The following is a 22,245-nucleotide window of genomic DNA, read 5'->3' on the forward strand; positions in this document are numbered from 1 at the left end:
ATCCAGGCTTCTACAGTTGAAATGATTAGGCAGTAGCTGTTGTGAAAAGCTTGAGACCCTGGAGAGGGGCTGCCTGTCAAAGTTGGCAGATACTGACCTTGACGGGCCCATGATCTGTTCAGTATAAGGCAGCCTCATGCATTCATGGGTGCAGCCTACAGACTCTCCAGCCCTCGATCCTCAATAATGAAGTCCGAATCTCCCCCTGCGTTCAAAACACCAGCCCTTGACTAGCAGCGTGAGATAGACGTACACATTCCTACTTTAATGGAACAGAATCTAGATTTTTTTCTTCCATTTGCAAAGCGACAAGCCCTCCAACCCACCCCTCACAATCCACTCCTGAGAATAGTCCAGGCTAAGCTGGTGCCAACAGCCCAGGCCAGCTTGGGGGGGCTCGTTCCAAAGGCCCCAGCTCCACTGAGGTTGCAAAGGTCCGCGTCACAACAAGAGCTGATCCGTTCGGCCACGACGTAGTTCTTGTAAGTCACCCTGCAAGACGACCTGCAGTCTTTGGTGATGAAGCTGAGAAGGCTGACAGCACCTACAAGGAAGGTGGGACAAGACAGACGGATGAGGACCCGGCCTGCTGGCATCGATCGGCGTCCGTCTCAATCCTGAGTTTAGGAATCCCGAAGGAGCATCTTCTCAAGATCTCGCACAGTGGGGTCAAGAGGCATGGACTTTGGGCTTGCAGCATTTAACCACTTTATTGACCCTGGCTCAAAGGGGCAACGGGAATCAAGCTGAACCGAGGATCTCCCCCCGCCCCCTCCAGAAAACTCCCAACTATATTCACAGCATGGAACAATAGGAGATTCCCGCCAGTGTGTTACATTGGTCAGTTTTACTTCAAATCGACTGGATCCAGCCAACCGGATCCAGCCGCACGATGGCCAGGAATCAGACAGTGAGGTCTCTTTCTATGCAGAGTTGTTTCTCTCCAAAATAAAACTACGTTGTTCTTTTAAGGAGCTTGGTTTCGTGTTGCCCTCAGTCTGCTGATTGCATATGTTGCGGGAAAACATTGGGAAAATACTACACAGTTAAAACGAGGCATAAACAGGTACAGGAAATATCCCATAGCAATAGCAGGTGAAAAGGTCACCACGAACATGCAAACAGGGTCAAGAGCCAACTTGGTGGAGTGCTAAAGAGGGGCAGCTGATAATCCGGCAAGCTGGGTTTGACTCCCTGCTCCGCCACATGCAGCCAGCTGGGCGAGCTTGGGCTAGTCACAGTCCTGATAGTGCTGCTTTCACAGAGGAGTAATATCAGGGCTCTCTCAGCTCCACCTACCTCACAGGGTGCCTGTTGTGGGGAGAGGAAGGTGGCTGGAAGCCAGCTCTTCTTCATGATGGATTGTATGAGTTGTGTCTTGATAGCAAAGGAACAACCCTTCACAACATATACAATTAATCGGCTGAGGCAACATGCAACCGCCTTATGGTAAATTGCTTTAGGATGCTTAGGGCTGATCCTGCATTGAGCAGGGGGTTGGACTAGATGGCCTGTATGGCCCCTTCCAACTCTATGATTCTATAAATTAGACCATGGATCTATCAAGATCAATACTGTGTTCAGACCAACAGCAGCTGGGGATTAAGCCTGCTGTTGATGGAACTTTGATGTGCAAAAAGGAGCAGTGAACCAAGCTGGCTGCATGTGGAGGAGCAGGGAGTCAAACCCGGCTTGCCAGATTAGAAGCTGCCCTTCTTAATCACTATACCAAGCTGGCTCTTGATCCGGGTCACATGTTCAGTTGTGACCTTTCACCTGTTTCCTATACCTGTTGATGCTTTGTTTTAATTGTGCAGTGTTTCCCCATAGCTTTGAGACCCCATAGCCGGTCTCCTATAACTCCTGGGAGCATTTTATTGCTTCGAACTTGCTAGCCTGATGCATCTCTTGGGAATGCCTTAGTAGGGTCTAAGCATCTGACCAAGCTTTTGCATGGGAAACACTCTCTGTGCCAGGCAATTCATCCAGTGGGCTTATTTTCAAATTGGGGGGGGGGGGAGGAGAGAAATCATTTCAGTTCTAGCAAGGAAGCACCTTGTTCTCTGTTCGCCACCTTCTTCAATAAAAAGATTTCCTTTAACAGTGAGTCTGCTTACTGAAGGTTCAATGGGGACTTGACCCATGGCAAGATTCACATATCTGAACAGAAAAGATGATGACCACAATTTGACTTACTCAGAATCTCAGTGCTGCACATCGTGGCGTTTCCATCACAGTCTGTCTCTCGCTGGCACTTGGAGTTGCTGAGCTGCATTGTACATGTGTAGCACTTCAGGGAGCCTGCTGCAAAAGAAGAAAGCCACTTAAGGGGCACAGAGAGGGATTATAATGCAGAGGTAGCTGCCAGAGGATGCAGTGATGGCCACACAGGCATAGATAGTAGACAGATTCAGGGAGGACGCAGTCTTACAGAGAAGCAACAGCTTTGTAATTGTAGGAACCTTTTACAGAAGGCTCTAGCAGGAAATGCCATGTGTACTAGAAGTAATCCTTGATTTACATGCCATACAGTTGGTTTGGTCGCCAAGGAGACCCAAATTGCACGGTTCCTGTGATTGCTGACACTGAGGAGTCAGAGAATCAGTAGCATGCACCTTGAGCTCCCATTGGCGGATGAGGAACTGCGAGCAGATAAGGGGCTGTCTCAGAGGGGGAGACCATAAACATGCTAACGTTTATGCATGAAAAAGGACCAGCACCATTGTAAAAAAGAAAAAGTCATTACAAAGCTAGTTTTAGATACCGCACTGAAAAATGCAATCAACACTATGAGGGTGTGCATGTGCCATGCAGATCCTTGGGGCAGGGTCCAGCCTTTTTACGTTCCTTAAAGCACCCTGTGCATTAGTGTTGCTATAGAAATAATGCAGTTAAGAGGTTTGCAGAAAGATTTACCTGGCGGTACAAATAGGCTTCCAGCCAACATGAAGATCAGCAGTGGCTTCATCGCTGGCCAACGTCACACAGGGGATGGAACATCCTTCTTCCTTGGGCTTGTCTTAACGTGCTCTGCAAAGGAACTGTTTGTCCACGTGAGATTTGGGGTTGACCCACATTATAGGTCCGCTTGATTCTCTAGGGCAGGGGTAGTCAACCTGTGGTCCTCCAGAAGTCCATGGACTACAATCCCCATGAGCCCCTGCCAGCAAACGCTGGCAGGGGCTCATGGGAATTGTAGTCCATGGACATCTGGAGGACCACAGGTTGACTACCCCGCTCTAGGGCACAGCAATGGCATTATGAGGAATAATCACCCCTTCTAAGGTTGCTAGGTGTCCAGTATCAGCTTGGACAGTATTTTCAGTGACAACCCAGAACAAAAAAAAAAAGGGTGGGTGGGTGGGAAGAATCTTAAACCAAACAAAAGTCCAGGAACCAAAGACGGTTAACAGCAAGGATAATGTCAATTGGTCTAATGGGGTGGGATCATGAAATTACTGAAATGCAATGCAATTATAAAAATATTAGTATTTATTATAAAAGTAAGAAAGAAGAACATCAGAGAAGACCCTCAGAAGAGGCCTGCTGGATCAGACCTGGGAGGGTCCATCCAGTCCAGCATCCAGTCCAGCATCCTGTCTCACCCAGGGGCCAGCCAGTTCCTCTGCAGGGCCAGCCACAGGGCAGGGAGGCCGAGGCCTTCCCCCTGCGAAGACCCTCAGAAGAGCCCTGCTGGGTCAGGCCAGGGAGGGTCCCTCCAGTCCAGCCTCCTGTCTCACACAGGGGCCAATCCGTTCCTCTCAGCAAGGCAGGGAGCCTGAGACCTTCCCCTGGTATTTCCTTCTAGCTCTGGGATTCAAAGACTGACTGCCTCTGAAAGTGGAGGTTCCTCTCAGTCCCCAGGGGTGGTAGCCACTAATAAACCTGTCGTCCACAAATCAATCTAATCCCCTTTAAAAGGGTTCATTCCTCTGGCCATCACTGTAGCTAATAAATGCCAAATATTTCTCCTAGCACTTTTCCTGAACACTCAGTGAAAATACTGGACTGTTGGGGTCAAGGGGCAACCTCAGTACACCCAAAGAGGCAGTTGTAGGACAACTGGAGCATGAAACAGCAACCCCTGGGCTGGGAGGAGGTGACACCTCCTTGCTCTCTTTTGCTCTCCCTGGGCTATGCTGCTTCTTGACTTTTTCTTGAGCTTCCTATTGCCTTTAGGCAAAACTCTCCTTCCACATGTTAATGGAGCTCCAGAGCTACGAAGTTGGCACTGGGTTGGGGGCATGGTCCTCTCCCTCCACCTGCAGGGAGGGTGTGAGGCTAAGCACCCCCCTGATTCTTCCCCTTATTGGAGGTAGCAGCTAGAGATGCCAGCCTCCAGGGGGGACCTGGGGATCCCCTGGAATTACAGGTCATCTCCTGGCTAAACAGAGAGGTGCCCCTGGAGAAAATGGGTGCTTTGGGGGAGGGGGTGAACCCCATAGCATTATACCCCACTGAAGTCCCTCCCTGCCCCCCAAATCTCACCCGCTGCTGGCTCTAACCCCAGAGACTCCCAACCCAAAGCTGGCATCTCTATTAGTAGCTGACAGTTCCCATTTTGCAGGTGTTCCTAGTGGGTCTTTGCAGCCTACTGGCCCTTTATGCTCTTCAAGGCCTAATTGGCTCCACCTGGAACTTGTGAGCCACAGTGGGGGAGGGAGAGTCAGGAGTGGGGGAGGCAATCTTCTAGAAGGCTCTAGGCTGACTGCATTCTGATTGGGTCATTAGCCTTACCTGAAGCAGGTGGGCCCAAAACAATTAATGGCCTAAGAATTGGGAGTTAAGCTAGCTAGCTGGGGTAAAGCCTCAGCTAGGACCTGACAATGTACACATGGGCTGTACTGTAGAGGATGCTCCAGCGAAGGCCTGTGACTTCGTAATGGTGAGGAAAATGGGACTTTTCATTGTGTTAGACAGCTGAGCTAGCGTGTCTTATTTTCTAAGCTTGCTTGCTGTTACAGACCTGTGCTGCATCTTTATAACTGGGTCCGCTTTAACTCGTCCTAATAAACTTTCCACAAATGTTTTAAAGCCATCTGTAATAGGTTTTCATATTTTTTAGGAATATTGTGGACCATTGGCTTTCTAATTTAATGTGTGTCTCTTGTGGTGGGGCTGGGAGAAGATAGAGAGCGTCTAAGTGGCTGTGACTTAAACCTCATTCACTCTTGACATGCCTCATTGTTAATATGCTTCTGTCAAGAGAATAGCATGTTGGAGTATGCAGGCTCTGTAGGGTGCCTGATTCAAGAGACTATGAAGAATACTCTACAGGGAGCCTTGGAGGAGATGTGTATTTAGTATAGTTAGATCAGGAACTTCCTGACATCTTCCAGATAATTTCCTCTGGTGTCCTGATTGATAGGTTCTATTGGAGACTTCCTGCTCCTTTGAGGACATTTCCTCTAGAGGGACCCAGTTAGACTGTTAGGACTCTCTCTCTCTCTCCTCTCCCTTTACATAGTTCTGTTCTCAATTAGGCTCTTTATTCTTTAAGCGACTGGTGCTTTGCACCTGCTTTGCATATTTAAACTGTGTCAACACAGAAGCTATAACAAAGAAAGTGAGGTTCTCAAACCTCAAGAGTAGTTTCTGGGGAATTACATTGGCTACCCGTCTGCTCCTGAGAGCAATCCAAGGTGCTGGTTTTGTCTTCTAAAGCAGGGGTAGTCAACCTGTGGTCCTCCAGATGTCCATGGACTATGATTCCCAGGAGCCCCTGCCAGCAAATGCTGGCAGGGGCTCATGGGAATTGTAGTCCATGAACATCTGGAGGACCACAGGTTGACTACCCCTGTTCTAAAGGTCTGCATGACTTGAGACCAGGAAGTCTTCTCCACTATGTCCCTGACTAGAAATTAAGGCCAGAGGGAAGGGTCTCTCAAGGACTCTTCCACCAATCATAGTCTGGTGGGCCTTTTTGGTAGCAGCCCCACAGTTATGGAGTGACCTCCCCAGAGAAGTGTACCTGAACCCCCCCCTTTCAGTCTTTAGGAAGCCACTGAAGATGGGTTTTAGGACTGCACTTGAGCAATTCAGTTTTTATTTATTAGCAATCCTAATTGCACATTTTATATTGCTGTCTTTTATGGGTTATATGTTCATCATCGTTGTTCTTTTACTTACACTGTAAACTGCCTTAAATTCTACACGATAGAAAGGTGTGTCATGAATTTTACATTTTGTAGTTCACTACAATTCTTGCAAAATAAATGTTCTAAACAAACAAAACCATCCCACACAACAGGTGTTAGGTGCGATTTCAGTACACAAGGGTATGAAATCTTCAGAAGAAGGACATACATTTGGAGATGCCCCCCCTTTTTTGGGGGGGGGGAGAAATTAGAGATTTGTGATCCTTAAGATTGGGATTTTTTGTTTTGGTGTGATCACAGGCCACTGAGAGGCTGTACCTTGGGGCAGGGGTAGTCAACCTGTGGTCCTCCGGATGTCCATGGACTACAATTCCCATGAGCCCCTGCCAGCATTTGCTGGCAGGGGCTCATGGGGATTGTAGTCCATGGACATCTGGAGGACCACAGGTTGACTACCCCTGCCTTTGGGGCACTTTATTTTATTCTCTTTTACCTTTGTCTTTTGCCCTCTTTAGTTTACCTTTGTCTCACTTAGTTTTTCCTTTCTCCCCCTTTCCTTCCTCTTGCTTCATAGACTCAGTGCCAAAATCTCCTCTCAGCCCCTTTTTTGGGCAGGGATGGAGCAGTGCGATGACAGACAATAAGGCTTTGAAGGAGTTTCATGTTGGCCTATAATAATTTGGCTTCTAAGTGCCCAGATTTCGTTTAATTTTTCATTTGAAAGGCTTGGGCTTCTGCTTTTTAAAAAAAAACATTTTTTTTTGCTTTAACTACTCTTTTAATTTATTTTAATAGTTTATCCACCTGAGTGATTTTAATACTGTCTAATTATCATCCTGTGAAAGACCCGGGGTGGGTGTGTTCCATGACTGAGTTTTATTCTTCTTGTTTATGCTCTTTATGAGCTGCTTCCCACATCTTTGGATTGTCTGGTCTGTGTTGTTCTGTCTTGGAGCTGATTCTGCTGAGTGGTTTGTTTTTAGTAACCCTGGAGAACAGCCCTCTTAACTTCTCCACTCCTCTTCCCTCCCTGCCCCGCTAGCTACAGTAGGAAAGAAGTTGGTATTTATACCTTGCTTTTCACTGCTTAAGGAATCTCAAAGTGGCTTCCAATCGCCTTCCTTTCCTCTCCCCACAACAGACACCCTGTGAAATTGGTGAGGCTGAGAGAGCTCTGACAGGCCTGCTCAGTCAGAACAGCTGCCATCAGGACTGTGACTAGCCTGCAGCTGCTCTCCAGGGTCTCAGGCTGAGGTCTCCCCCATCCTCTCCTGCCTGGTCCTTTGAACTGGAGATGCCGGGGATTGAACCTGGGACCTTCTGTGGGCCAGGCCGAGGTTCTTCCACTCCTCTTAGCCAACTTACTCAAATGCCATCCCCAAGGAATCTGTGTTCGACTACCTCCTGAAGAGGAACTGTCCAATCAGAACAGAATCCCCAGGACAGGCACCACTGCTGAACTGCAGCAGAACAAGATTGACTTACTGAATGCACGTTGGATGGTTCGCCCCTTCCCCAACGGAGGTCCTTCTGGGGCCTGGTCCTGTTGGCTCAGCAGCTGGTCTCTGTCATCACTGCCTGGGGCCACATCACAAAAGCTGCTTCCTGGATCATCAGCTTTCATCTTCCCAAGGGCCTGACTCTGTATCAGGCAGCAGCATCTGCCTTGGGCGTGCTCCGGGTGAAGTGTGATGCAGCGGTAAAAAAGGCAAATGCCATTTTGGGCTGTATCAACAGGGGCATCACATCAAAATCACAAGATGTCATAGTCCCATTGTATACGGCACTGGTCAGACCACACCTGGAGTACTGTGTGCAGTTCTGGAGGCCTCACTTCAAGAAGGACGTAGATAAAATTGAAAGGGTACAGAGGAGAGCGACGAAGATGATCTGGGGCCAAGGGACCAAGCCCTATGAAGATAGGTTGAGGGACTTGGGAATGTTCAGCCTGGAGAAAAGGAGGTTGAGAGGGGACATGATAGCCCTCTTTAAGTATTTGAAAGGTTGTCATTTGGAGGAGGGCAGGATGCTGTTTCTGTTGGATGCAGAGGAGAGGACACGCAGTAATGGGTTTAAACTTCAAGTACAACGATATAGGCTAGATATCAGGAAAAGAGTTTTCACAGTCAGAGTAGTTCAACAGTGGAATAGGCTGCCTAAAGAGGTGGTGAGCTCTCCCCCACTGGCAGTCTTCAAGCAAAGGTTGGATGCACACTTTTCTTGGATGCTTAGGGCTGATCCTGCGTTGAGCAGGGGGTTGGACTAGATGGCCTCTATGGCCACTTCCAACTCTATGATTCTCTGATTCTAAGGCCCCTGGGGTAAATCCAGACTTCAGGCCTAGGCTGGCCATGTGACGAATCTGACTTCTTAGCTGCCTGTGTTCTTCCAAATAAATGGGTTGTAAAAGCCTGGAGCAGCTCTGAAAAGGCCCCCACAGGCTGCATCTCAGACGCTAAATGGGGTCAGCCTGGTTAGCAGTTGGGTGGGAAAGACTAAAGGAAATGCTGCTCTAGGCGGAGAGTGAGGGAGATGGGGCATTTGCTGATGCCAGAGGATGCTGCGATGGCCACAGCTTTCAAAGGGGATTGGAGAGATTCATGGGGGATAAGTCTATCTTGTAATTGTGTGAGATCTCCAAACCCGCCCCTTCCAGTTGGTAATCCTAGATGATCTGTCCTGCCATATCTCTGCCTGCTTGCTCTTGCTGGGACCCAGTCCCAGCCTTTACAGTTGACCCTATAAAACCGTGTCCCTCTGAGAACCAGTTTGGTGCTGGGGTTAAGAGCATCAGACTATAATCTCCACATACAGCCAGATGATTGACTTTGGGCCACTTGCAGTTCTTTCAGAGCTTTCCCACCTACCTCACAAAGAGGTCTGTTGTTGAGAGAAGAAGGGCAGGCGATTGTAAACCACTTTGAAACTCCTGCAGGTAGTAAAAAAATGGGATACAAAACCAGCTCTTCTTCCTCCACAGCCAGCCAGCTGGGTGACCTTGGGCCAGTCAGTTTTTTCAGAGCTCTCTCAGCCACACTTACCTCACATGGTGTTGTGGAGAGCAGAAGGGAAGGCAACTGTACTCTCTACTCCTTCAGGTAGAGAAAAGCAGCATATAAGAACCAACTCTTCTTCTTCTTCAGTAATCTCAGAGCTCTCTCAGCCTCCCCTCCCTCACAGGGTGTCTGTTGTAGGGAGAGGAAAGGGAAGGCGAATGGAAGCCCCTTTGAGACTCCTTCGGGTAGAGAAAAGCGGCATATAAGAACCAACTCTTCTCCTTCTCCTTCTCCTTCTCCTTCTCCTTCTCCTTCTCCTTCTCCTTCTCCTTCTCCTTCTCCTTCTCCTTCTCCTTCTCCTCCTCCTCCTCCTCCTCCTCCTCCTGTTATATCAGGGCTCTCTCAGCCTCACCCACCTCACAGGGTGTCTGTTGTGCGGAGAGAGGAAAGGGAAGGAGAGAAAAGCGGCATATAAGGACCAACTCTTCTATTATTTCTGAGACCAGTTGTCAGCGTCTTTGGTATTTGGAATAAAGTCAAAGGAGATGCAGTTTTCCTCTCCTGACTGAAGAGGGTGGTCGTGCCCTATTAAAGATTTCCAACGCTGTGCTTTCCCTACATGGCAGGCATCTCCCCCTGCAGCTTTTCAAAAATTCTCCTTGCCTTTTGAAATTCCAAGTATGTTCCAGTCAGTCACACACATGCCTGTCTCTTCCTTCACAGGGTCAGACACATCTACAAATCACTTGTGTTTACTAGTCTCTGGGGGCATAAAGCTCTTCCCAGGGGGGAAAGGCTGATGTATTCAGTCCAGGACTGTGTTCAGAGAAAGGTAACCAGTTTTCTAGGTCAGGGGTAGTCAACCTGTGGTCCTCCAGATGTTCATGGGCTACAATTCCCATGAGCCCCTGCCAGCAAATGCTGGCAGGGGCTCATGGGAATTGTAGTCCATGAACATCTGGAGGACCACAGGTTGACTACCCCTGTTCTAGGTGATAACCCTCCTCAGTGCTAAGACACCATGGTGGAGTGGTTAAGAGAAGGATGCTTACTGCCAGAGGATGTACTGATGGCCAGAGGATTAAGCAGTTTTAAAAGGTGACTTGGTGTAGTTGCTGAGGGGAACCTCCACATTCAGAAGCACTAAGCCTCTGAATCCCAGAACCAGAAGGCAACATCAGGGGAAGGCCTTGACCTCTATGCCCTTTTTGACCTCAGGAGGGACTCGTTGGCCACAGTGTGAGACCGGATGCTGGACCAGATGGATCTCACCGGTCTGCTCCAGCAGGGCTCTCTTTATGCTCTTATGTAACACCTCAGCCTCTCTGCCCTGTTGTTGGCCCTTCGGAGGAACTGGCTGGCCACTCTGAGACAGGATGCTGGACTAGCTGGGCCCTCCCTGGTCTGGTCCAGCAGGGCTCTTCTGATGTTCTTACAAGGGCTAGGCGTTGGTGAGACATAAGCAATGTAATATTGAAGTGACCACTAGAGGGAGTGCACACACACAAACTCAATAGGGGCCACACAAGCAATGAAAGTAAGAGTGCAGAAAAGCTCAGAGTAGCTCTGTGGATCTGCAGTAGAAGAGCAAGGTTTGGGTCTAGCATTACCTTAAAGACCCCCAAGGCATAAGCTTCCAAGCACCAGAGCTCTCCGATAAAGAGAACTTTGACGCTCCAAAGCTTATAGTCCCCCAAATCTTGCTTGTCGCTAAGGTGCTAATGGAGTGAAATATGGCTCTTGCGTATAATGAAGATGGTTCACCTGTTGCATCTTAGCAGGCTTCGTCTCTCCTCCCCCACCTTGATTTGGGGTAGGGTAGCCAGGTCTCTCCCTGGCCACCAGCAAGGGATGGGGTGGGTAAGGTTGCCAAATCCAGGCAGGGAAACTCCCGGAGATTTCAAGTGGAGTCTAGGGTGGCTAGTTGACCCAACCATGGACTACCTTTACCATGAGACCCTGTCAGTGGGCCATGCTGGCAGGGGCTCATGGTAATTGTAGTCCTTGGACAGCTGGAGAACACAGTTTGGCCACTGCTGCATATAGTCTACCCTCCGAAGCATCCATTTTCTCCAGGGGGACTGGTCTTTGTCGTCTGGAGGTGAGACAGAAATGCTTTTGACTAGGTGACTCCTGCTCTTAATTTCATGTCTACACAGATCCCTGGTTCTCTTGCAACCGTCAAGGCAAAGAGAGGGGGCTGCAGGGCCTCTCCCTTCCCCCAAGGTGGTGCTGTTGCACTTTTAGTAGGACCACCTGGCCCTCCTTCGGCTGGCGCAGCTTGATTAAAACCCTGGCAACCCTGGCCCATCAAAAAAAAGGCATTTGACAATTTTTGTCATTTTGCTAATTAGCTGAGCTCTTTTGGTTGCAGAAAAGAAAAAGGAATCTGTCTTCTGGACATTTCTCGGTCTCAGCTAGAGCTCCCCCCCCCACCCCCTCCTGGGTCTTTGTGGCTGGATTTTGTTATGCATGTTTCCATTCTGGGGCAGTGCTCACGTTAAGAAGACACAGGGAAAATCTTACGCCTCTGAGGCCACAGGCCGGATGTGCTGAGGAAGCCTCCCAGAATGGCCACTTTGGTCTTGCAGAACTCTTTCTTATTTCCTGCCCAGAAATTTCCAGTCTGCAAAGCTCCTCAGTTCAGTTGACTAGAGCTTGTCTTTAAATCTATATGCTGAAGGAGAAGTGTGGGGAGGTTTCATGATGCTTCACATGCTCTGCTTGTACTGATTATTTTGAAAGCTGTGTTGCCCTGGCCAGGATGTCCTAGGGAGGCCTGATCCCTTTCTATCTTGGAAGCTAAGCAGGGTTGGTCTTGGTTAGCACCTGGATGGGAGACCTCTAAAGAACACGGGGGTCTTGATGCAGAGGCAGGAGAAGGCAAAGGCTTCCCTGACGCCAGACTAGAAATAAATAACTGTAAGCCATGAGTTGTGAAGGTGGCTAATGTGAGCCGTGTTAATGAAAGACAGTAGAAAGGTGGGGGTCTAATTCTTAACCAAGCTCTTGCTTTTGGTCGACCCTTGGTAATAATGTTGGACCAGAGTAATCCCCCAAGCTGGGTCCCTCCACAATGTGAGAACAAAGCAGTTCTGGGCCAAAGAAGATTGCCCTTCATGGTCATTGTGGTCTTTAATGGCTACTTTACAGACTCCAGGGACCTTCCGGTCTATTTGTGGGAAGTGCCTTTAGCCTCCCAGCACCATTTCACGGGGGATTAAGGTGAAGAGGCACCATGGCTGAACACTAACAGTGCCAAGGTCAGGGCCCAGGGGAGATGGCACGAGGAGAAGGAGGAGATCCATCAATGGAGCCTGTCCTCATCGGTCTGTTGCTCAGACTCCTGCTCTGCATTTTCTGAGGCTGCTGAGCCCCCCTTAGGGGTGGGGGATCACCACCTGTAGCCATTGCCCCGTGTTGTCTTGTTGTAGAAGAAGAAGAAGAAGAAGAGTTGGTTCTTATATGCGGCTTTTCCCTACCCGAAGGAGGCTCAAAGCGGCTTACAGTCACCTTCCCATTCGTCTCCCCACAACAGACACCTTGTGAGGTGGGTGAGGCTGAGAAAGCTCCGATATTCCTGCTCGGTCAGAACAGTTTTATCAGTGCCGTGGCGAGCCCAAGGCCACCCAGCTGGCTGCATGTGGGGGAGTGCAGAATCGAACCCGGCATGCCAGATTAAAAGTCCGCACTCCTAACCACGACACCAAACTGGCTCTCTTGTTGTAGGTTGTTGGCCCTCCTGGCTACAGTGTTAGGCTGGATGCTGGACCAGATGGACCACTGGCCTGGAGATGGTGGGCTAGGTGGCCCACTGTTCTCATCCCATAGGCTCTTCTGATATTCTTGTGCTCAAGGGTCCTGCAGGGGGATTTACCTGTGGCAGGGAGAGGCCTAGCAGCGGCCTTGCTAGCAACATGGTGATGCCAGTTCTGGCACACACCAGAAGAGAGATCACGGTGTTGCTGACGCTGCAGGATGTTATGGGATTTGGGCAAAAATTTTGCTGCAAGACCGACTTCTCCCTTTTTGCTAGGGCATCCTGCATCACTGGAGCATGCTGGAAGTGACACCGCTGGTGATGTCATTGCAATGCTGGTTTAGGGGTCTCCACAGCCAGCAAACCATAGCATTGCTAACTCTGGGTGCAGAAAGACCTGGTGATTTGAATTGTAATTCCAGGAGCTTTCCAGCCCCTACTTGTTGGCTGACAGCAGTGCCCCCCCCTCCCGATCTCATGCTGGTTGACAGCACAATCCTTGCATTTTCTCGAACTAAGGCTGGTTGATGCCATTTCAGCTTCACAACAACCTTGCAAGGTAGATCAAGCGGCAAAATAGAGGCCAACAGCCATAAAGAAAGAGAAGATGAATCCATATTCAGCTGTGTGGCATGCCTTGCCTGGAGCAACAAACCAAGCCACTTTGAGACTCCTTCGGGCAGTGAAGAGCGGGGTATAAAAACCAGCTCTTCTTTTCTTCTTTTCAGGCAAGATGCAAACCTGGAGCTTGTTCAGCCTCGCCTCTTACCTGCGCATGGCCCCTCTGCTTTTATCTCCTCGCCACGCATGCGGATGCCAGGGGCAGTGGGCGTTCTATCAAAGCGAGGACGGAGAGCTGGCGCGCGCATTGTACTTGGAACCACAGGTATTAAATGGAGGCTTTGTTGCAGCGTAATTACCACTTGTGGGCAGATGCGGCAGTGCGCACGGGCCAGGATCGTTCTGCAGCAAAGTCTGCCTAAGGAGCCCCTTTTCTGAGCAACATGGAGGCTCTGCTCTGAAACAGAACCCCAAAACAGACTTTCCCACCCTCATGTCTGCCAAATCAGTTGCCCTCATTCAGGGATCCTGGGCTTGCTTGGCTTCCACTTAATGTTGCTGGAATCTGCAAGATCTGTCGGGTGCAAAGATACCACAGCATATGGAGGATATTTTACAGGGGCCACTGAAGGAGATGCATAAGTATGTCTAGATCAGGAACGTCCTAGCATTTGTCAGATGACCTTCTCCAACTGGAGACTCCCTGCTCTTTTGAGCATACTTTCGCCCTGTTGGCCGTCAGAGGAATAAGAACAATTAGTCAGTTAGACTGCTAAGGCTCTCTCTCTCTCTCCTCTCTTCTTTACAAAGGAATTTATTCTTTAAGTAGTCAGTGCTTGGCTCCTCCTGTGCAAATATGAGCTCTGAACAGGAGTCCTCCCAGGCTGATGGTGGGAAATAGCCAGAAGACCTGAGCGTGGGTTGCCGGCTTCCAGGTGGGGCCTGGAGATGCTCTGTATTCTTGGTGCTTGTGGGGAGGGCACAGTGGGCTTCTAGAGTCCTGGCACCACTGCTGGACTTCCCGATGCCCCCTGGGTTTTGGCCACTGGGTGACACACAGAGTGGTAGACCAGAAGGGCCTTTGGCCTGATGCAACATGGCTTCTCTTATGTCTGGGGCTGTGTTGTTCTCTTTTCTTGGTGTTTGGGGGGGGGGGAGCAGTGGGAGGGCTTCTGGAGTTCTGGCCTTGCTGGTGGACCTCCTGGTGGCACCTGGGTTTTGGTTATTGTGTGACCCACAGTGTTGGACTGGATGGGCCACTGGCCTGATCCAGCCTGGCTTTCTTATTTTTTCATTTTTCTGAGAAGCCTGCTGCATGGTGTCCCCAGAAAACCAAGAGATTGTGACTGTGCTCCACAAGAGCTATCAGCACAGATCATAGAAACAACAGTGACGGAAACCCACTCCAAGTTCTCCTCATGTGAAACTGTGAACCGATCCCCAGCGAGGGTGTGCAGGAAGAATTGAGCATCGCAAGTGGGATAAGTTCAATTTTCAAGCATATTATCTGTGAAGATTACAACACTCCTGGTGGGTTCGTCTCCTGGAATTGCCGGCCTTCTCGTGGCTGACGTGGCCCAAGACAGCAGCACTTATTTCTGTCCAATAAAGCAATTTCTGCGCCTTCTTCATGCTCGTGTGCCCACAAGGAAGGAGGCTGGTTTGGAATCAGGTCAGAGAGGTGGCGGGCTGGAATTAAATCTTGTTGGATTCATACTCTGTTTATCTTGAGTGCAGCAGTGTGGTTCCTACACCCCCCATTTCCTCCCCCCCCGTCCACTTCAGGCTTTGGTCAGGTAGGCAACTGCATTGCCCAACAGAAAGATGTTTTTGCATGCCTTTTATATACTTGGCTGAGCACAAATGCTTTGGCCTGGGAGGCCTTGAGTTTTATTTTACTTACTTCATTTATACCCTATGTGGATGGGAAGGTGCCAAGGAAGCTAACCAGGGTCGGTATTTGGATGGGAGACCACCAAGGAAGGTTTTGCAGAGGAAGGCCATGGCCAGCCACCTCTGCTTCTCCCTCTGCCCATGGCTCTGCAGAGGAAGCCCTCACTTACCTAGAAAGCCCCTTGCTGGGATCACCATAAGATTTGGATGGGAGACCACCAAGGAGGGCTCTGCAGAGGAAGGCCATGGACAACCACCTCAGTTTCCTATTTGCTTTGGGAAACTCTTGCTGGGCTGACCATAAGTCTTGGTTGGGAGGCCACCAAGGAAGACTCTGCAGAGGTCAATCCCCAGGCATCTCCAGTGGAAAGATATGGTGGATGGTGATGTGAAAAACCTCAGCCTGAGATCCTGTAGAGCTGCCGCCATCCTGAGTAAGCAATACTGATCTTGGTGGAGCAAAGATCTAACCCTGTCTAAGGCCGCATCGCATACAAACAGACCACCGTCCTTTTCCCAATCTGGAGCAGCTGTTGGTGGTGAGCAGTGAGGTGCCTCTGGGAAGCGCACCAGTGATAAACCCCAATCCAGCCACCAACCACATCGCCCCACGTAGCCTCTCCCTCCTTTACTCTTTTCCCTCCCTTGTTGGATGCCAGCCAAGGCCTCTTCGAGAGGGATAGATATTTCATCTCCTTGTTTCTGCAGGTGTCAAGGAAACTTCCTGAAGGGCTTTCTGGAAGAGCTGTGGGTTTCATGTACATATATATTTTTGGCAGTAATTGCAAAAGAAAATGTTTGCGCTGCAGTTTCGTGAGCGTCTCCGAGCAGGTTTCACTTTCGAGGCACGAGTTTATTTTCCTTCACCCTGACAAGTGGCTTGGAGAAGCGATTTGTCTAACTGAAGACAGTGGACTTATGTTCCCTGCAGTGTTTCACTCCCTCAAACCTCAAAACCACCCGGCTTCTTTTCTTCTTGGAGCATCACTTGCGTTGGGCTCAATCTGGTACCTCGGTGCCATCTCGCTATATCAGGGCTCCCTAGAGGGGGGACAGCCAGCTTGGTGCCGTGGTTAAGAGCGGCGGCTTCTAATCGGGAGAATCCAATTTTATTCCCTGCTCCTCCTCTACACGCAGCCAGCTGGGTGACCTTGGCCCAGTCACAGTTCTCTCAGGGCTTCCTCGGCCCTACCTACCTCGCAGGGTGTCTTTTGTGGGAAGAGGAAGGGCAGTGTTTGGGAGATGTTTTGTGATTCTTTCAGGCAGTGAAAAGCAGGGTGCAGAAAAACCCATTTCTCCTCCTCCTCCTCTTCCTCTTCTTTGGGCCCCACCAACACCTTTTCTGTTCTGCTGTTGAAAGTGGGCAGGGACGTTTCTAGCAGGGCTTCTGGTAAGCTGTGCACATGCATGGAAATATTTCCTAACCGTGCATTCATTTTAAGCGGCATCTTGTTGACAGCATCTGCCTGAACTGGCGATGTGTTGCTATCGAAGTTGTGCGTAACCTCCATCCCTACATGTAGTGGCAGACTCTGCCTCCTGCTGCAGTATTTGTGCTGTTGCACCTGACTCTTTGTACCTAAATCTGGAAAGTGTTACAGGCTGGCAGCTATAGAATATAGGATTTCAGACAGTCTAGACCAGGGGTAGTCAAACTGCGGCCCTCCAGATGTCCATGGACTACAATTCACAAGAGCCCCCTGCCAGCATTCGCTGGCAGGGGGCTCTTGGGAATTGTAGTCCATGGACATCTGGAGGGCCGCAGTTTGACTACCCCTGGTCTAGAATGTCCTTTCTCGACCTTTTTACCATCAAGAAACCCCCGAGACACCCTTCAGGTTTCGAGTAACCCCAGAAGTTGCATGATGCTACAGGATATGGTTGAGAAGCACAGCTGTGTGCAAACACTCCCCCCCCCCAGGCCTATTGTTGGCCCATAGAGGGTGGGTTGGCATGGCCATATATGGTCATATCACCCAATAAATACATAAATTTGCTTATTTGTTGATTGATTGATTTCGATTTATATACCGCTGCATTTTCTAGGAACCTGCGGCGGTTCACAGAATAAAACATTAAAATGCCACAAAACCCCACAAAACCCCAATTTACCATAAAACAAGCAAGTGGTCAAAAACATAAATAATCCATCCCATCCCACCTCATTCAGACGGAGGCTGAGTCTTCTTCCACGGAGTGAGTGGGAGCTGGTCTAATATGCTCTAGTACAGGGGTAGTCAACCTGTGGTCCTCCAGATGTGCATGGACTACAATTCCCATGAGCCCCTGCCAGCGTTTGCTGGCAGGGGCTCATGGGAATTGTAGTCCATGAACATCTGGAGGACCACAGGTTGACTACCCCAGCTCTAGTAGACTATGATAGACTTTGGGAAGGGGTCCTTGATGGAGACACCGGGGTTTTATTGTGGGCTCAACCAAATGCCTGGCGGAAGAGCTCCGTCTTACCGGCCCTGCGGAAAGCTGACAATTCCAACAGGGCCCTCAGCTCTTCCAGGAGCTCATTCCACCAGGTTTAACAATGTTTAAGAAATTTATAAAATAGAGATAAAAATTAACTCCCACCCGAATATTGGAATATCCATATATATTCTCTCCCTCACTCTTTCACACACGAGAATCTATGAATCACTATTTTTAAATAATTAAAAGTGGCAAGAATCGGCTAGCAGTTTTTTCTCTATTTTCGGAAGGTATTCAAGTACAGACAACTTTGTAGTTTATCAAGTGGGAGAGCTAGCTAGTTAGGAGATGAGCTTTGAAAACTGAAGCTGAATTGATTGGGAGTTTCTTAAAAGGGTCTCCTTATTTGTGACCCGCTTATCTTTGGGTAAGATACTTTCATGGACTCATGTAATTGATCTCCTTTAATTACCTGTGTAGCTGTAATGAATGGTCTAATTTTCTGTTGAGTTAACGTTAGCGGTACAAAATAGTTATGAAGGTGAAGCAATTACAGTAGAACTCGGGGACTGTTACCCATAATGCAATGGAGACAGAGTTGTTGAGAGATGGAATTAAATGATCTCATATAGGAAAGCTACCCAGAGGGCTTCTCAAATGCACACCTGTCTCTGAATGAGGCCACACTAGAATCATCTAGAACTGGGGTAGTCAAACTGCGGCCCTCCAGATGTCCATGGACTACAATTCCCATGAGCCCCTGCCAGAAAATGCTGGCAGGGGATCATGGGAATTGTAGTCCATGGACGTCTGGATGGCCACAGTTTGACTACCCCTGATCTAGAACAACCAGCATCTCCAATAAAAAGAATCTTGTAGTGGATAATACGTGGGCAATGAATGACACTGGCTGGGGAGGGGCGCAAATTGAACCACAAAGCAAAATTCATCACAACTTTTGTCCTGTTTGTGGGTTGGGAACAAAAGTTTATCAAATTCCACAAACCTTTAGAGCTGTTCCTGTGGATTGTGGTGGTTTGCAAATGGAGCAGAATGCAGGGGTTTAGAGGGACTCTGCCCAGCTGTTTTAAGCTGTCTTCTGCAATCCCTTTTAAGGGACTTTATAAGACAGCCCAAAACAGCTGAGTGGAGGGGAGTAAGCTGCTCCCTGCCGCCCAGTTTTGTTTTGTTTTTGCTTTCTGCAATCCCCATTTAAAGGGAATACAGTTCCTTGCAACAGGGTTTGCAGGGCCACAAACTACAAATCTTCTTGGTTCCTGAAGGAGCCTTCCAGTTTGGTTCATGGTTCAGACATAGAATCAGAGGACCATAGAGTTGGAAAGGGCCATCGGGACCATCTAATCCAACCCCCTGCTCAATGCTGGCTGAACCTAAAGCACCCCAAAGTATCATGAACCAAATCATATTTCCCCAGTTCATTCCCAACCCTAAAGTGAACGGGAAGAATCCTTTGAAATGCAGTATCAGAGGAGAGTTTTATGGGTACCATGGACCACCAAAGAGACACATTGGTGGGTTGTAGACCAAATCAGACCTGAACTCTCCCTAGAAGCTAAAATGACTAGTCTGAGGTTATTGTATTTTGGTCATGTTATCAGAAGACCAGAGTAACCGGAAAAGATGGTAATGCTAGGAGAGGCTGAAGGCAGCAGGAGAAGAGGAAGACCACGCATGAGACGGATGGGCTCTCTCAAGAAAGGTGCAAGGGCCCCCTCTCTGCAAGACAAAGGCAGGATGTTTGGGAGGACGTTCAATAACTTTGGCAGGGTTTAAATATGCAAAGAGGGGAGAAGCTCAGAAGAAAAACAAAGTTTGTATGGAGAGGGGGGAGAGCCCTAACTGCCTGTCTAACTGCTATGTTCTGCATTCTTTTTGTCTGTTCTGGAGGCAAGCAGGGAGGAAGTGTGCTCTAACGAGCAGGAAGTCTCTAGTTAAGCCAATCAGGGCAGCAGAGGTGATAATCTGAAAAATGCCAGGATGTTCCTATCCTAACTATGCAAAATACGCATCTCCTCTGAAGCCCACTGCAGGGCACACTTCCCATTCCGTTCAGTCGTGCCCACTGCAGGTCTTGCATGTCCAGGGCCAGGGCCTTTTCGGCTCCTGGGAGAGCTGAGGGCCCTGATGGAGCTGTCAAGGTTCCACGGGGCCTGCAAGATGGAGCTTTTCTGTCAGGCATTTGGTTGAGGCCGGGAAAAGAGTACCCAGAGTTTCAATCTTGGGGTCCCGCCCTATGGTTGGTTCCTATGGAAGATCTCACCACATGAGAGCTGTGGGAGGAACAGAGGCTGGAGCAGAGGAGCTATGCAGTTCTTTTGTGTTGTTTCTGCCATCTTGCTATTGCTGTTTTAATATTAGGTTGTTTTGATTGGGGCTGGGGTGTTTTATTGTCGATATTGAATTCTTGTTTTTATTGTCTTGTTGTGAGCCGCCTCAGGCCGGGAGATAAATAGATCCTAAGGCTGCCACAAGTTGCAGTAGACAATGTGCAAGACCTTTACCTGAGGATGTGAGCACTGCTGCCAGCCAGAACTGACGGGCCATGATAGACCGACAAGGGTCTGACTCAGTGATGGGGCTTCATGGGTTCAGGACATGCTGGAAGTAGATGCCTCTTGAGACTGTTTTTTTTTTTCCAGGCGAGCTCCTGGTTCCTTTTGCATAAAGGAGTAAAGGAGATTTCCTTGCCTTCCTCCCCTCATATTTAATGAGCTCCCTTTCTTGGCCAGCTCTTGTCACTGCTGAGCCTCTTTGCTGACTCAGCGGGTGCTCCTTTGCCAAAAAAGGCCTCCCTGGGGAGCCGGACAGAAAACCTGCTGCGTTGGCTGCACCAAGGTGGGAATGACGGCATGCGTTCGCTTCTCAGTCATCGCCAGCGTGCCAAGAATAAAATATGACCATTAGCAAATATCCTTCTGTATTTACTTGGCACGATGCAATTTGTTGCCGGCATTCAGGGGAGCACACATTATTTTACTTTTTGCAAATCAATGTGTCATTGCATCTGGAGACTCTCCAGAAGACAGGCCCCCTGGCAGAACAGCTTCTTGGCATGCAGAAGGGCCACCCCCCGGCATTTCCAGTTGAAAGGACCTGGCAGTAGAGGATGTGATGAACCCATGAGAGCTGTTGCCAGTCTGAGTAGGCAAAACTGACCTTGATGGGCCAAGAGTGGGGCATGGCCATTGCTCAGTGATGTGTCTTTTTGGTTAATTCGGCGTTTTATTCTGCCCTCCCAGCAAGGCTGTAAAACTCTCCTCCAACACCACTTTTCGAAGGAATCCCCTTTGAAGATGGGTGGAATTCAGTTCTCTACCTCTTTCTCCCCTCCAACACCCAAGCTCTTATGGAGCTCTGCTTGTCCCACTTCCCCCCAACTTTGCTGTACCCAGGTTGGGTCTGTAAACAGTCTCTGTGGGGCTCTGAGAGATATTTCTCCTTCCTTTCCACAGAAGCAGGCCTCGAAAAGTAGCAACCACCTGGAGGTGGCCAATGGAGACATTAGCTTGGCTGCTTGGCAAGATCAAGCGATGCCTTTAAATCTGGGGGATGAACGTGGTCTCCATGTTTCCATGGACCAAATAAGCAGGTGATCCTGAAGAAAGCCCCTTAAGACAAACACACAGGAGTCCCAGGCAAATGGGAGACAGAAGGTGGGCTTTATTAGGGCAACGGGGTGGCAGCTGCAGGATCTCCCAAATATGTGAGTCTAAAGTTAGTTGTGCATTTCCTGCATTCTGCAGGGGGCTGGACTAAATGACCCTTCCAACTCTGTGATTCTTTGATTCTAAGGACAGTAAAACAGGCAGAGACTTTAATCAAAATGAACAAGCCAAAGGCTGTTTATTGACGTCTCCATGGAGGAACGTTGCTAAATAGTTTTTTAATGCAATGAGTGATTAAAATATGGAATTCACAGCCATAGGAGGTCATGATGGACACAGGCAGAGACAGCCTTAAAAGGGGAGTAGACCAATTTCGGGGGCAGAAATCTATCAGTGACTACTAGCGATGGTGACTAAAGGGAACCTCCATGTTCAGAGGCAACTAACCCCTGAATTCCCACACTGGGAGGGTAACATCAGGGGAAGGCCTTGGCCTCCATGCCCCATTGTTGGATCTCCAGAAGAACTGGTTGCCCACTAGACAGATTGTTGGACTGGATTGACCACTGGACTGATCCAGCAGGACTCTTCTTACGTTCATATGAAGGCCTTGGCCTCTCTACTCTTTTGTTGGCCACTCAGAGGCACTGATTGGCCAAAGTGTGAAGGAGCTCGCTGGACTAGATGGACCATGAGTCTGATCAGCAGAGCTTTTCTGATGTTTTTATCAAGGAAAGACCTCAGCCTCAATGTCCTGTTATTGGCACTCCAGAGGAGCTGGTTGGCCACTGTGTGGGCCAGGACGTTGGACTAGATGGACCATTGGTCTGATTCAGCAGGGCTCTTCCAGTATTCTTATGAAGGCCTTGAACTCTCTGCCCTGTTGTTGG

At 49.1% G+C, this 22,245-nt stretch overlaps 2 protein-coding genes across 10 annotated transcripts in view; one reads left to right on the plus strand and one right to left on the minus strand.

The window, feature by feature from the left end:
• Positions 1-239: 239 nt before the first annotated feature.
• On the minus strand, positions 240-7,760 carry PSCA (prostate stem cell antigen). 3 transcript variants are annotated; one of them, XM_077353582.1, is made up of 4 exons: positions 7,584-7,760; positions 2,917-3,041; positions 2,197-2,301; positions 240-544 (listed from the first exon to the last, which is right to left on the minus strand). In XM_077353582.1, exons 2-4 carry the CDS (start codon positions 2,966-2,968, stop codon positions 330-332), a joined length of 372 nt encoding a protein of 123 aa, XP_077209697.1. In that variant the 5' UTR covers positions 2,969-3,041; positions 7,584-7,760; the 3' UTR covers positions 240-329. The 3 variants fall into 3 exon arrangements, with proteins under 3 accessions (XP_077209697.1, XP_077209695.1, XP_077209696.1); XM_077353580.1 differs by having other exon boundaries at positions 2,197-2,304; positions 7,584-7,744; XM_077353581.1 differs by lacking the exon at positions 7,584-7,760 and adding an exon at positions 4,489-4,588 and having other exon boundaries at positions 2,197-2,304.
• The window catches only part of LOC143845284 (uncharacterized), a 60,609-nt gene continuing 43,096 nt past the window's right edge, over positions 4,733-22,245 (plus strand). For 5 of the 7 annotated variants that reach the window (XR_013234338.1, XR_013234339.1, XR_013234341.1 and 2 more), the window contains exons 1-2: positions 4,733-4,885; positions 13,583-13,740. Coding sequence is in view for 1 of the 7 variants with exons in the window: in XM_077353579.1 (XP_077209694.1) it covers positions 4,835-4,885; positions 13,583-13,740 (209 nt within the window). In the remaining 6 variants the exon portion in view is untranslated. Of the gene's footprint in view, positions 4,886-13,582; positions 13,741-14,225; positions 14,351-14,722; positions 15,047-22,245 lie in introns of those variants that run through there. The other 2 variants (XR_013234336.1, XR_013234337.1) reach the window with 2 other exon arrangements.

This window comes from Paroedura picta, chromosome 9, assembly GCF_049243985.1.
Source record: "Paroedura picta isolate Pp20150507F chromosome 9, Ppicta_v3.0, whole genome shotgun sequence".
NCBI classification, from domain to species: Eukaryota; Metazoa; Chordata; class Lepidosauria; order Squamata; family Gekkonidae; genus Paroedura; species Paroedura picta.

What these genes read in the sequence shown, in the direction of transcription:
- PSCA (XM_077353580.1), bottom strand. Translation starts at nt 2,968, where the DNA reads ATGAAGCCACTGCTGATCTTCATGTTGGCTGGAAGCCTATTTGTACCG. An exon ending in AAGCCTATTTGTACCGCCAG is followed by an intron (nt 2,305 to 2,916) that starts GTAAATCTTTCT and finishes CTTCTTTTGCAG; the next exon opens with CAGGCTCCCTGAAGTGCTAC. An exon ending in GTGCAGCACTGAGATTCTGA is followed by an intron (nt 545 to 2,196) that starts GTAAGTCAAATT and finishes CCTTCCTTGTAG; the next exon opens with GTGCTGTCAGCCTTCTCAGC.